Source organism: Paroedura picta, chromosome 3 (genome assembly GCF_049243985.1).
Source record: "Paroedura picta isolate Pp20150507F chromosome 3, Ppicta_v3.0, whole genome shotgun sequence".
Lineage (NCBI taxonomy): Eukaryota > Metazoa > Chordata > Lepidosauria > Squamata > Gekkonidae > Paroedura > Paroedura picta.
Genome location: NC_135371.1, coordinates 56,282,376 through 56,296,983, shown reverse-complemented (window position 1 = coordinate 56,296,983; position 14,608 = coordinate 56,282,376). Strand labels below are relative to the sequence as shown.

Below are 14,608 nucleotides of genomic sequence, written 5' to 3'. Positions count from 1 at the left end.
CCTGGAGAGAGTGGGAAGGGGAGAGGTCCCAAGTAGACTATGCTTCCCAACCATTTTTTGCACGATTGCACCACTTCTAGGATTTCTAGATGCCTGAGGAATGTATCAGGGGTTTCTCAATGGTGCAAAAGTTGAGAAATGGCCAATAATTATAATGAAGACAGCCCCCCAAATTAAATTTTTAAAATTCTTTTACTATTAGTGAGATTTGAAATAGTAATTTCAGTGAGATTTGGTTTTCAATTCCTGAAGTGCATACCTTTACCCATTTGGGGTATTCCTATTTATTGGCTTGATTTCTATCTACCAAGAGCAGTGCCTTCCTTCCTGCTGTACCCTTCTACCTCTGAAAAGGTCTCCAGAACAGGGCAGGATGGAACAAGGGCAAAAGAGAGACATCAGTGAAAGTGAAGGATTATGTCTGCTCACACAGCAGCACCCCTGGATGCAAGCCACTGTCATCAACAATGTTTTACTCAGCAATACACAAATTGTCAAACAGTTTCAGTTCTTTTCTCTCTGTAAAAATCTCCCCATTTAAGCCAAGATGCTGAAAGCATGACCTTTACCAAGAATAAATGATTGTACTACTGAAACAATCCACATAAGGGTCTGTGGATGGCACTGTGCAGGCACAGCCTCCTAGACACAATCACCAATGTACAGCATAACTCTGGATGGGTGCAACAATTCCAGGCCTTTCCCTTGTTCACCTCCCACTACCAGGAGTAATTTACAAGTCTGAAAAAGTGGATTCCTGAGCTGCCCGAGTCAAGACCGTACTGTGGAAGAGGCAAAGTTGCCCCCTTCTATTTCTGCTGTAGGTATCCTGATGGAATCAACAGGAAAGAGACATCCCCCCACTTCCCTCCACTTCTTAGCACAGTCTGCCCCAATCTCTAGGGCTATTAGTCTATGTGTTTCCAGAACTCTGGATATGAACTTTTCCACAGTCTTAGTGACTGCTAGGGGAAAGAGACCCACAGGAAGACCTCCACTGGTGCCTTTTGCAGACAGATAGCAAGATTCAATCCATGCTAAGAGCCACTGCTCAGCTATTTTACAAGGCTGGTATTTTTACAATGCTTTCTGCTTAAGTGTAAGAAATTTCATGACCTTCATTTCCTACTCTGTTCCAATCTGGAAACTGAGAAGGAGACAAAATAAGGCTATGAAGTTGCAAGAAACCTGCAAAGGAGATTTTTTGAAATGTATTTTAGCTTCTCCTAATCTATTCTCTTACTCTGTCAATACTTTAGTAACCACCACAAGTGTCCCTGCACACAAAACTTATATCTTGAATAAAACTCTGTTGGTCTTAAAAGGTGCCACTGAACTCAAACTTTGTTTTACCATTTTTCATGTTCCAGAAACCTAGTTCATTGGTTTCACTTCCATCTACACAACATAACTTTTGGAATTTAGAAAGACTCCTTATAACATTGATCAGAACATGCTCTTTGTTCAGGAACTTCCCTCAAAACACAAGTGTATGATTGTTTTGATAAATGAATTTCAAGTATGGCCCAAATGTTGCTAACTACTCAATAAGACTGCCATTTATTTAATCTATATTTCAAGTCAGCATATGAGGTGTGGAATTTCACAAGAGTTCCTTACTTAATTTCAGTTTGGGAGAAGCAACCTCCTCATCTTCGATCAGAGGTCCCAGCTCTTTTCTTTTTTCTTTAAGAATCTTCTCCAGGATATGAGCATCATTGTATACCTAGTCATTGTCAAAATGTTTAGAAAAATCCATTAGAGTTTCCTTTTATTCTAATGAAGCATTAAGACCTTCCTTTGTAACCCTATTGATCTGCTTGGCCACAAAAAGCAGTATGGGCTTCCCTGTTCCTATTAATGGGGATCTGTTTAGATTAGAAACAAAATAAGTTAAAGGGAGACACGACAGAGGCCCACACAATTACACATGGTGTAGAGAGAGGGGACAGGGAGAAACTTTTCTCCCTTTGCCATGATACTAGAGCCCAGGGTCATCTAGTGAACCTGAAGAGTGGGTTACTTCTGAACAGACAAAAGAACTTAATTCACCATCCTAACTGTGGAACTCACTATCACAGGATCTGGTGATGGCCACCAACTCAGAACTCTTTGAAAGAGACTGAACAAATGCACTACAGATGGGGCTATCCATGGCAACTAGTCACACTGGATAGCTATCCCTTCCTACCAGAGGCAAGATGCCTCTTTATATTAGTTGCTAAGATACACAGGGTGAGAGAGGCATCCTGCTTGTGGGCAACTGGTTGGCCACTTTGTGAATGAAATCCTGTACTTAATGGCCCTTGGGTTTGATCAAGCATGGCTCTTTTTAAGTTCTTTCTTAATGGCTGAGGAGCCTCTTTGCTTCCACAACAGGGGTGAGGAAGAACAGACTATAGCTTTGCACAGGAATGGGTGTCACAGGTACACAAGAGCTCTTTGTATGAACCTTTGGATATTTTCTGCAGCTATTGGAAGCCTAATGACACAATCTGGATCCTTAAATTTATTTATTTATTTATTGCTTAGAAGATTTCTTAGCTACAACTTGCAGACCTGCTGGCTCGTGGCAGCTTACAACAGTGGTTAAAACAATGAAAACAGAATACAATTACCACCTAACACCCCCCCCCCCCACACACACATACCAACCCTCACCATGAAAGACACTTCACTACCCCTCCCTTGTACTTCTTTGAGATGGCTTTAGGAGAAAGAGGAAAATGTCCACCCAGGTATTCAGAGAACGTATTTTCTCATGACCAGTGAGGAGTTGATAATTTTCACTCCTGTTATGCTTCCTTGTCCAGTGATAAATCCGGTTCCAACCTTGTAGAGAAGTTTTTTGGGCATCACAACAGAAAGCCTTGTTGTGCACCCAGAATTCCATATATAGCTGCGTGGAACTTGGCCATGAGCCAGAAATAATGCTCTTTTCTTACACATCAGCCTCACTTGACTTCCCCTCCCCACTATTTACCATTATATTCAGCATTTCTTACATTTTACTGATGGAGCTCTTCATATCTGTATGTTGCGGTATGCATCATTAACCTGTTAGGTATATGACTGTCAGCCAACAAGATCTATGGTATGAATATTTATCTGGGCTGCTAAACTCTAACACCAATAAAACCTTTTCGAATATAGCCAGTACTAATGAATGCTGCAAGTAATCCTTACTAGTAGACTCCTCAAAATACAGCAAGAAAAAAACCCTTCTTTTTACAATTTTCAGCCATGCCCTGTGCATAGCTAGAGATCTTATTCCTCACATATTATCTGCCCAATAGATAAAAATTACGGTTTTCTGACAATACAGATTTCCCCAAAAGGACATTCACCAGGCAAGAAACCAATAATATACTAAAACAGAAAATCCAAAGTATTCTTCCCCACAGATGAAAAATGACTCTGCAAACTGTTGGGTATCCTGGGAGTTCATTGCAGTGAATGCAAAGACATCTTTAGGAAATAACAATAGGATTCGATGCAAGGTAGTGAGCAGCTACTTGTTGCATGCTGAAATGTGATAACCTTTCTTTGAAGTGAGATCAACTGCCCAGTACTATCAGTTCCCACATAAAATGTCCATTTATTAGTGCTGCATTCTTACAACAGCAACCTGGCAAACTATCCATAAAACAGTCTTCAACCTATAAACCTCTGTTTTTAATCTAATTTGTATTTTGTACAGACTGTAGTAAAATTAGCAGTGCTCAGTTGGATGATTTAATAAAGAGATGCGGGCTACAGATTATGGAACTATTTATGATATGCATTTCGGGTTTTACTGCATTGTTTTCTAATGTCTGTCATCGAGTTTTGCATTTATGTCACATCTTCCAATGTTCCTTTTGTGTTGGTTTATAATTTTATCATCCAGTCTTTGCAATGTCTTATACCGTTCCTACTGCACTGCTGAATTTTGTTATGGGGAGAGCCAGACAATAAAATAACTGAACAAATTCATCCAGGGGACTGTTGCATGGGGCTGGGGAGCTCTTCCGCTAATGTGGATGGACAAAATGAAAACGTAAACACCCAGTATGTAGACCAGTGGTCCGCAACCTTTTTTAGGCTGCGGACTGGTGGGGGGGAAGGGTGATCTGGCAGGTCCATGCATGCGCATTTGTGTCATGCGTGTCCGCAAACACGCTTTGGCGGCCGATTTGCTTGCGGCCTGGGAAGTTTCTCACTACGGGGGCGGGGAGAGGGAGCCGCAGCCTGGTGGTTGGGGACCACTGATGTAGACCAACTACCATAAAGGAATGGCACGGGCTCATATATCTGCTATGAAGTTCATTTAATAACACACCTAATCAAAGGACAGCACTAGTGATGGCTATAGAATTTTAGGTTGGTCTTTTTAGATGTACCTGTGAGCCTTCTTCATTATAATGCCTTGCATTCCGGAACATCAATTTCATATCTTCAATCATTCCCTCTTCCCCTGAGTACTTCTCACTGCGGATGTTATGCTCTATTATCTTTAAATCCATTGGTTCCAAGATGATTTTGTAGTAATCTGGATAGTCTTTTTTGGAAGGTTTCACCATAAACAGTTCACACAGCCTTCGGCCAGTGCCTGGTTCTCGTGCCTCAAGAACAACGTTGTATAAAATTTTCATTCGCTGTTTCTTTATGTTCTTTTTGCTGTTAGTATTAGAGAATGAAAAAAGAAAAAAACCCAGCAGTTCAACAAGTATCTGTTGCTTTTCAGTAAATTTGACTGATCACCCCTTTACTATTAGTCAAGGACAAAGAAGCTGAATGGTGCCATCATCATCACGCAGGGCTGTACATATAAATTTCACAGTAATAAATATCTAGATCAATACTTTATAAGAAAGCAGGGTTAGAACTGTAAGTTTAAACAGAGCCTGGTGATCTGATAAGGGAGCCCAAGCTGCAATTTATGATCTTCACTGATTCCAAGCAAATGTTATCTTGCTCCATAGTTACTGAGACACAATTAATATTTCTTTTGATGCATACATGCATGGTAGTTCCAAACAGGAGGTACCATTGTGAAGATGTATAATGTTATGCTTTTAAAAGACAGATGGTTTTAAAACTGTGTTGTTGTTGTTAGGTGCGAAGTCATGTCCGACCCATCGCGACCCCATGGACAATGATCCTCCAGGCCTTCCTGTCCTCTACCAATCCCTGGAGTCCATTTAAGTTTGCACCTACTGCTTCAGTGACTCCATCCAGCCACCTCATTCTCTTTGATACTATGATACAATTTATTTTTAATGCCTAATATAAAAACCAGATATCTAATAACTTGAAGGCCAGAGGTCAAAGCAATGGTAGTAGAAGTACACTTGAAAAAGTACACTATGAAAAAAGACTTTCTTACTTTATATGGCAAATGGTTTCTGACATTGGAAACTTTTTCAAACAAGCAAGGGAACACTTTCTAATCTCTGTTACCCTTTGAAACGCAAACCTCCAACCACATTTTTTTACTTACAGCCCCAGTATCCCCCTTGGCATGCTGGCTCAAGAAGTCGCATCCATTTGCGTTATAGGCCTCTTCCATTATTCACTTGCATGTAGGAAAAGGTTATGCTTACTTGTTGGATTCTTTTATTACAGTTTGCCATGTTTTCGAGTTGGGCCTTGGAAGCCAGAACAGGAACTGAGGGTTCTCTGGCATATATGTTTGGAATCCTATGAAGCATGGTTTAAATATTGCTTGTAATTTTGGGGATTGGGAGAGGGAATGCCATGGGTTTTATTTGTTTCCTTCTAACTGAAAGAGAAAAGCTGAAGTGCCTTCACTATTATATCCAGAATTTTGCAAACTGGACATGCAAGTAGTTTTCAAACATTTTTGAAACCAGTCTCTAAATGTGTTTTCAGAATTATTGCAAAGCAACACCTTGCTACTTTCCCTTCCCAAACACAAGCTTATTCAGTATAAACTGATGTAAAATTCCAGCATTTCATATTGTATTTTCAGGTTTGGAAGTTATCTATACATAGCCTTGTTGATCAACAGGTGATATTTCTAGGCCTTTACACACTTCATGCAGAGGCAAACTCAAATTTAATACTGAGCCTCCTCATGCAACTTACCTTGGTGCTTCTCCTCACTCCTGGCCTCACAACCTACCTGTCGGAGAACTGCAACTCACTTTTGGGTCCCAACTAGTCTGACAGCCACTACAAGAGGCCAATGTCCTTAATGAAAAGGCCAGGCATGTAAGTGTTAGTGAACGAGTGGAGTATCTTTCCTCCAAATATCTGAATCTGGCTAAGCCAGAAATCCATGGAAGCATTTGGCCACCATCCAAATGGCCATCTTCAGAGAATACGAGATCTTCCGGCAATTTCTCTTCATTATCATGGTTTCAAAACATGTTAATGTTCCAGACTAGGCTCAGAGCCACAGCTCCTGCCCCCCAGCACCAGCATAAGGAAGACAGCATCAGCAGCAGAAACCCCAGCCCTACGGATTTGGCATCCTGCAGCCACCACTCACCGAAAGCAAGGCAGGAGATGGTGAAAGGACAGCAGTGGAAGCATCAGCAGAGCTCCAGATGGGCGCAGACCCAAGTCAGGCAAGAGGCCAAGCACCCACAGATAGAAGGGGTCTAGGCAGCACAGCTGTAAGCCCCTTGGCCTGGTGTCAGTAGCACAGCACAGAAGTGTGTGTGTGTGTGTGGGGGGGGGGGAATCATTTGCAGTCTCTAAGGGCCCAGCACAAACTGTGATAGAGCAGGCATGCCTAACACCACAGCATGACAGGTGAGGGGCATAGATAGCTCAGGCCGCACTAAGGCAGTGGACCTAGAGCAACCTTGATAGATAGGTCTGGACATCCTTGCGAGGATTAAGAGGTGAAGTCAGGGAGAGAAAGGAAATAAAAGAAGGCTACAAGACAAAGGCCAGGGAGGGAAACACCTGGATGTCAAGGCAACGGCAGAAGGAATTCTAGCAGGTAGGAGAAGGAACTGGGTGAGCCAATCCACTCCCCTCCCATTCTGAGGCCTCTGGTGGCATCCAACCAAGCAAAGACCATGACAGCAGAAGGCAGTGCATTCCCAAGTGAGGCAGGTAGGCCACAACAGTTCCAAATAACGGTATACCCAACTCTTCCTTCAGCTAGTTCTTCTGCTTAGTGGGTGGGAAACTATTTCTGCCAATTCTCCCTTCCTAATGTTTACCCCCCCCCCTCATACACACCATGTCAGGGTGTTTTCTGCTTTTTGTATTTTTGCTTTTGGGATCAGAGACAATGGGATTACAGCTAAACAAAGGAAACAAGATCCAATCTTCAGATGCAGCTAATTTTTCATTTTTATAATACCATGATGAAGAATCGCATGATAAGAGTGTATCGTTTAACCTGCATCACCAACAAATAACTACAAATCTGTCAATAGCAACCTAATTAAAAAAATATTATTATATTAAATAAATAAAATATTCATAAGAGACTGCCCACTAAAAGAAATCATGAAAAAAGCTAAGGTGCTATCGGTGATGGAGAGGTTTACTACACTATAATAAATGTAGTAACACAAGTTTGTCCTTTATGAAAAGCAGAATTAAATAGATATGGCAGCCATTTACAGCTTGGCCAGGGAGTCTGGGGAAAAGAAAGTTGGCTCCTCCTTATCAATCAAACAGGCCAACCAACTTGTCCATCAGTACCATTGCTATCTTAACTTCTAGCACTATGAGTACATGGCTAGACACTCTTTAAGATAAATGCAATGTTTTTTCAAATATAATGATGTGGCATTCAGGGGCCTCCCATGCCCTTGTCCTCAGCAGTTTTCTTAGCCATCGCACCCTTTTCTGTCATGCTTGAGATTGCAAAGCCTCAGACGTAGACAGGGAAGGAGGTCTGCAATACGGTCCCTCCACCCTCAACTGGGGCTTTCTTGAACAGCCTAAACAGAGAACCCAGCCTTCCTCTTCTCAGACTACTTCTAAGCCCCTTATTAGGCTAAAGAGGCAGGTGGCATATCTTCAATCAATTCCCCTAAAGAATTGTGAGAACTAGCAGTCTCCTTAGACCTCAGAAGAAGCTTGGGCTGTGCCTGCAGCCTCTTTCCCCTGCTCATTGCCCTGCCTAAACTGCCAGAAGACGTTGACACACTACACTACATTACTGCTGTTGCAGAATTCCTCCTTGCTGCTGTTGTTCTGGCTGGCTTGGCAGTTTGTAGGTATGACTGAGTTGGAGCTTTAAAAGGTCCACACAGGTTACTGCTGCTGCAACAGTTCTCTCTGCTACCTCTATCATGGTGACTTTCCCTGTGGCCAGCACCTAGGGTTCCCAAGTGAGCATCCTGCAGCTCCTGGGTGAGTTCCAGGATGGCTCTCTGCTAATGGAGGTAGGGGGCCCACTCCTAGACACTCCTGAGCCTCAGGGGAGGGCAGTATATAAATGTAATAAATGGATAAAATAATTTTTGCCATTAAAAATGATCTCACAGCATTTCTAAGTCTGATTTAAGTGCATTTTAAAATTCCAAATATTTTTCAAACCGTTGTATTCAAGGAATGAGGGAAAGACATGCTATGTCCTAGAATACTTGTAAATTCAAAGGTTTTTTTAAGCTTTAAAACATAATACATGCAGAAAAAATATTGGCAGTTCAAAACAGTGAGTTTTGGTGGTGGTAATGAAAACAAAGAAAAGCCTTCTGAACTGTTATTAAGCAATCATGTATAAACAAATTCCTACTTAGTCATTTGTATGGGAAAGCAGACAGTATCTTTCACACACAAAAAAGATCTCTAATATATTATATCAAATTTTACAGTATGCAGACCAGAGAATGAATATTTTGCCTACTGAACATATCATGTTGGAAACACAGAATTATAACCAGTTTGGAATTAATGAAGATTAAATGAATTAATTATGTATTATTATTATTATATTATTAGCAGCAAGACAGATATGGCAGTATGCAAGTAACATACCTTTTTCTTTTTGAACTTCCAGCATCAGATGTGGCAGAAGAGATCATACTGTCCCCATCCTCAATTTCATCTCTTCTGGCTAGCTCCTTTTTCTTTGCCTGAAAGAGCACAAATCCCTGGAGGTCAGATTCACGCTGCTGAATGTTCAGAGAATACATGAATATTAAATAACTGCACAAACCAACAGCAAATTACATTTAACCTATTAATCTGTGTTCCCAATTTAGGGCTGTTGAAAGATCTGTGTTTTCTGAGACGCTTTAATGCCACAGGAGAGCAGTGTACCAATGCAGATGTAAATGCACCAATGCTCCTAACCCAAAAAATGAGATGAGAGACACAGCAAGTGTGAAACTTTACCTGCATAACCTGCTGCATTTTCAAAACTCTTTTATAAATGGCTGAATTTGGAACATTGTAACGTTTGGCATTTTCAAACATCAAGTTGAGATCACATTCCAAATGGTCAAGTGTTTCGTATTCATGGTTCTTCAGTTTTGTTCTGCAGAAAAGACCATCATGTTTTTTTGTCCAGCATTGCAAATAAGTAGCAGCTTTTCTAAAACAGAATTTAACCACTTCAAACCTCTAAGCTAAGTCACTGAACCATCCATCCCTTTTCCCTTCACAGAACTGCTTCCCCCAATATCCTCCCAAGAGCTGAGCTCCAGGGACACAGAGCCGGTCAGTTGCAAGGGAGAAGCAGCAGCTTCCCACAGCTTGCTTCTTAACTCTTCCTGGGTGCAAAAAGACATCAGGAAGCAGCAACGTCACCTATACGATACAGCAGTTTTGAAAACTACCCTAAGTGGAGGTCTTGAGAAAGGAACTGATCATTTCCATTGTTAAGTGGATATGTGACACTGCTTCACTTGAAAACAAGCATGAAGTAAGCCCATAAAGGAAAAGAAGACACTGTTGTCTGTTCTTCTACCAGCTTTCTTATGATGAAATGTCTCAATATTTACAAGCTGATAACACAACAAAAACAAGTAATAATGTAGGTCATGTTGTGATGTTGCTTCCAAGAAAGAATTGGCTGTCTCACTTGAGTTGGATCACAATAAAAACTGCACCACTGTGCTGATATTTCACTTTTCTTGGATGCTTTAGGATGCTTTGGGCTGATCCTGCGTAGAGCAGGGGGCTGGACTAGATTGTCTGTATGGCCCCTTCCAACTCTATGATTCTAAAATTTAACATCCCACATGGATTCTTCTAGCTTTTGTTTGCCCTCAAGTTGCAGCTCCCCCCATAGGGCTTTCAAAGCAAGAGGCATTCCGTGGTGGCTTGCATCATGACCCTGGACTTCCTTGGTGGTCTCCCATCCAAATACTAACCAGTCCTGCCCCTGCTTAATTTCTAAGATCTGACAGGACTGCACTAGTCCAGATTACTGAGATTTGTCTTTAAAAACAAGGAGTTCAAAAATCTTTGTATCTATCTACGGAGCTATAAAGAATAGTTGATTTGTGACTTAATATTCCCACCCGCCCCGCCCCGCAGCTCTTGCAGCCCCTAAGGACAGGAAATGATCACATTGGTTTTACCTGATTTGCTGCAATGAAATAGGCAATTTGATTTGTTGATAATAATCAGGATATTTTTTCTTGGAGGGCAAATGAAAAAAAGGTTCTGCTATGAGCTGACCCTGGTTGTTCCGGCAGCTTCTAACAGTATCATAAAGTTGATAGAGAGGACTGGAAGCATCCATAAAGGATGTAATGCTCTCGGCTTCAGATTCTCCTTCTTCATAACGAGCAGCAGCTAGGAACGGTGCAACAATTTTACCATATTAGTGTGATTTTCTCAGACTGAAATAGAAAAAGTAATTTTACTGGCTCCTGCCCAAAGGAACAATTTAACTATTTTCATCTGACTGGTTTTGTAGCTCTAAAGCAAGCAGGATCCTTTCTAAGTGCTGCTAGCTGTCTTTTTACAAAGTGGCAAAAATATGTTGTACCTGCATTGAACAAGTATATTGCTGTATACTTCATGCGCAGTCTAGTATCCAGTTGGTAAAGTGTCAATCCAGATGATGTCAGGGCATGTGGAATACATTTCAAATCCATTCAAAGTGGCATACAAGTGGGAAGCAAACTAGAAGGCACTATGCAAAAGCTCCCAGAGCTCCCAGAGGAAATCCAGGCCCTGACAGAACTGGCTGAGTTCCACAGAGCTTACAAAATTGAGTTCTTCCACCAGCAATTTGTTTGGGGGTCATAACAGCAACTGGGCCCCCCTACGAAAATACCTAACTGGAAAAGACCTACCAATCCAGGGAATGTGTTAGTTATAGATGCTTTTTTAAAGCAGTGTTTAAAATGTTTTATAAATGTTATTAATTGTATTTTAATTTTGTATATATTTTTTTAAATTTGATTTTGATGTTGTACACCATCCTGAGGTGTATGCTTGCTACTAGGTGACCATGAGCCAGTCCCTAGCTACCTCATAGGGTAGTTGTGAGCATAAGTCTAACCCTAAATTACCAGATTTAAAGTGAATAATTAAATAAATAACAACAGCAGCAACAAAAAATAATTAAAGTTGCCATCTTCTCCATTTTGGCTGTATTGGCCCCAAGGCTCCTTGAAACTGTATACAAAACGAAGTCCACTTGGAAGTTAAGGCTAATACCATAAAAAGAAAAACAGTTTTTGAGCTTCAATATAAAGTCATACTACTTTTTTTACCCTAGTGCAAAGTTCTTGTTTTTTTAAAGAAGTATATTCAGGAGTGATTAAAGGACACTGCACAATCTGGTAATGTTCCCAAACAATGTAAGATTTTACTTTGAAAAATATCAAATTGCTCAACAAACATAAGCCAATGTAGTGTAATAGTTACAATTTCAGACTAGGAAATGAGAGACCCAGGTTAAAATCCACATAGCACTCTAAATGGTTAACACCTATCTGTGATCTAAACGAGACGTTTGTTTAGAATTCAATAAGTGTGCTTTTCAGGTTTCACAATATTTCTGCAATTCTTACCAGCCAGAACAGCATCTTCATCACTTTCAGATCCATACTGCAGTGCCATAGTTATTGCTGATAAACGATCTCCTTGGACTGCTCTTTTGTTACTGTAAATGTTAAAAGAAAATAGCAGTGAAATGAAAAATTTCTTTCTAGAAGAAAAAACAAAAACACATTTAAAATATTAACTTGTACAGAGTACAACAAACAATCTTGTATGTCTATTCTAACTTGTATTGTTTGAACCAATTATTAAACTTATAATTTGCTTTTCTTCTAAAAGAAGGTAATTTTACAATCACATGGGTCCTTCTGAAAACAAATGCAAATAAATCTGAATTAACAATACTAATGAAACTGGGGAACCCATATTGGCTGTCTGTAGGATCAACAGCAAATGGCAAACAGGTTATTACAGAAATATGGGTTATTTTCAGTAAAATCCTTCTGCATGTGTAAAACAGTCTTGCTTTCAACTGATTGTATTTTCCAGATGACATTTTAAAGGCATTTAAATATCTCACATTCAGTTGAGTAAGAAAGGTAAATCATGTAAAAAGTGGATATATTTCTAGAAACACTGCTTGATATACAGTGTTGATATTTTACAACACTGCTATTAATGTTACATGAAACTGCGCACACACAAATCCATGGTAACCGTTCTTTCTCAAACTAAATTCAGAAGGGCTCCACATACCTTAGGGATTGCCTTCTGCCCTATGCCCTCCCCCCGCAAACTTACTGGTCATTCCCGGCCCCAGGGAAGTGCGCTTGGCCTCAACCAGGCCAGGGCCTTTTTGGTCCTGGCCCCTACCTGGTGGAATGAGCTCCCGGAAGAGCTAAGGGCCTTTCGGGGTTCTGCAGGGCCTGCAAGACAGAGCTCTTCCACCAGGTTTACGGTTGAGGCCAGCGCACCAGGAAGATCTGGACCTTCCTCCTGTTTGAGATTGTTTTCCATGCCACCCCTGGAGTTGGTTTTTTAGGGGGGTATTTTAGTTGTGCTATGTTGCCGCATATGTCTTGGATGTTGGATATTGTCAGGATATTGCTGTATTTTTAGGGGTATTTTACTGGGATTTTTATTGAATTTAACCTGCCACGAGCCTTCCTGGGAGTGGCGGGTTAAAAATAGAATAATCTGTCTCTCTTCATAATTCATTAAGGGGTAAGTGGGCAGAGCCAGTCTGGGTGAGGGGTCAATCGGAAGGTGCGAAGCACCATCCAATTGGCCCATTACCCAACGGGCTGGAATTCGGCGGGGAGCGGCCCGGGCAGTGGAGGCATCCCTGCGGGCCTCCAAGCAGGCCCGCCGCGTCGGAGTCACGGTGGGCCTACTCCAAGGCCTGCATTAAAGCTGGGAACTCGTCAGGGAGGGGGGGCAGATAGGGGAGGCTTCCCTGCAGGCTTCGGAGCAGGCCTGCTGCCTTGGGGACATGGCAGGCCTGCTCTGAGGCCTGCAGGGAAACCAGAGACTCGGCGGGGAGGGGGACCCCGCCCGGGGGGTCCAGGGGCCGCCACCGTTTTATGAACAGGCTTTGAAGCCTAGTAATAAATAAAGTAATTGGTAATGACTAAGTATTTCCCTCTCCATCATTGTCATCACATGTTTGTAAGCCTCAAATATGTACCTGGGCAAAAAAAATATGGAATTATGCAAGAATGGTAAGTGCTTCACTATTTTTTGTCATTCATTTAAAGAAAAGTGACTTTCTTAACGGCATAAAGTGACTTTCTAAACACACCACCTCGAGATGTCATAGTGAAGAGTGATATATAAATTGAATAAATAAACAAATACACCTATGTAGATGTGAACACAAATAAAATAATAATGAAGGAACAAGTATGTCACAGTGGTCAACATCTTATAACAGGCATTCCTTACTATGCATAAGAGAAAGGGAAACCGCTTCTAAAGCAATGGCTGACACCTGCAGTTTCAGAACTTACCGATAAAGAAAGTGAATTGAATGATTAGAAAAATATCTGCTAATATACATGTTTTCTTTATATACCTATAAGGCATAGATGAAGAAGCTCTTAATATTGTCTTGCTGGTATCTAAGAAGGCTAAATAGTTGCATTCCTGACTTATGGGGGTGCATTTCAGAGATTTTAAAACTTCCTTTCCATCTAAGCAAGCGGTCTGCAACCTTTTTTGTGTTGCGGACCACTGCCAAGGGGTGGGGGGAGAGGGCCGCAAGCGAGCACGTGCAGCAGTTTCGCGCATGTGTTTGCGCTCCCAGCGGGGTTGCAAACGCGCATGTGCGGGCACAAACGCGCATCCGTGGCAGGTCCGCGCATGCGCGTCTGTGCTGCCGGCGGTCGTGCTTCCCTCCCCCCTCCCCCCGCAGCAAGAAGCTTGCCAGGCCGCAAGCTAATCAGCCACTTCAGTGGCCGATTTGCTTGCGGCCTGGCGAGCTTTTCGCAGAGAGGGAGCCACGGCCCGGTGACAAGGCCTGGTGCCAGGCCGCGGCCCAGGGGTTGGGGACCACTGATCTAAGCAACCACACTAGGGAATTATACTACACACTATACTGCTATAATACATTATACTATTATAATATTTCTAGTAAATGAACAATTTGTTTTATTTTTTTAAATGTACTTTTGAACTGCTGCATACGCAAAGAAAAGCAGATTTGGACACAAAAAATGTAAAAATGGAT

The 14,608-nt window shown here is 41.6% G+C and overlaps 1 protein-coding gene across 24 annotated transcripts in view; it reads right to left on the bottom strand.

Annotated features, from left to right (window-relative positions):
• The window catches only part of PBRM1 (polybromo 1), a 76,450-nt gene that overhangs the window by 40,324 nt on the left and 21,518 nt on the right, over nucleotides 1–14,608 (bottom strand). For all 24 annotated transcript variants that reach the window (XM_077325789.1, XM_077325781.1, XM_077325783.1 and 21 more), the window contains 6 exons: nucleotides 11,952–12,043; nucleotides 10,506–10,722; nucleotides 9,316–9,457; nucleotides 8,956–9,053; nucleotides 4,383–4,659; nucleotides 1,621–1,726 (listed from right to left, as the gene is read on the bottom strand). In XM_077325789.1, coding sequence (XP_077181904.1) covers nucleotides 1,621–1,726; nucleotides 4,383–4,659; nucleotides 8,956–9,053; nucleotides 9,316–9,457; nucleotides 10,506–10,722; nucleotides 11,952–12,043 — 932 coding nt within the window. The remainder of the gene's footprint in view (nucleotides 1–1,620; nucleotides 1,727–4,382; nucleotides 4,660–8,955; nucleotides 9,054–9,315; nucleotides 9,458–10,505; nucleotides 10,723–11,951; nucleotides 12,044–14,608) is intronic.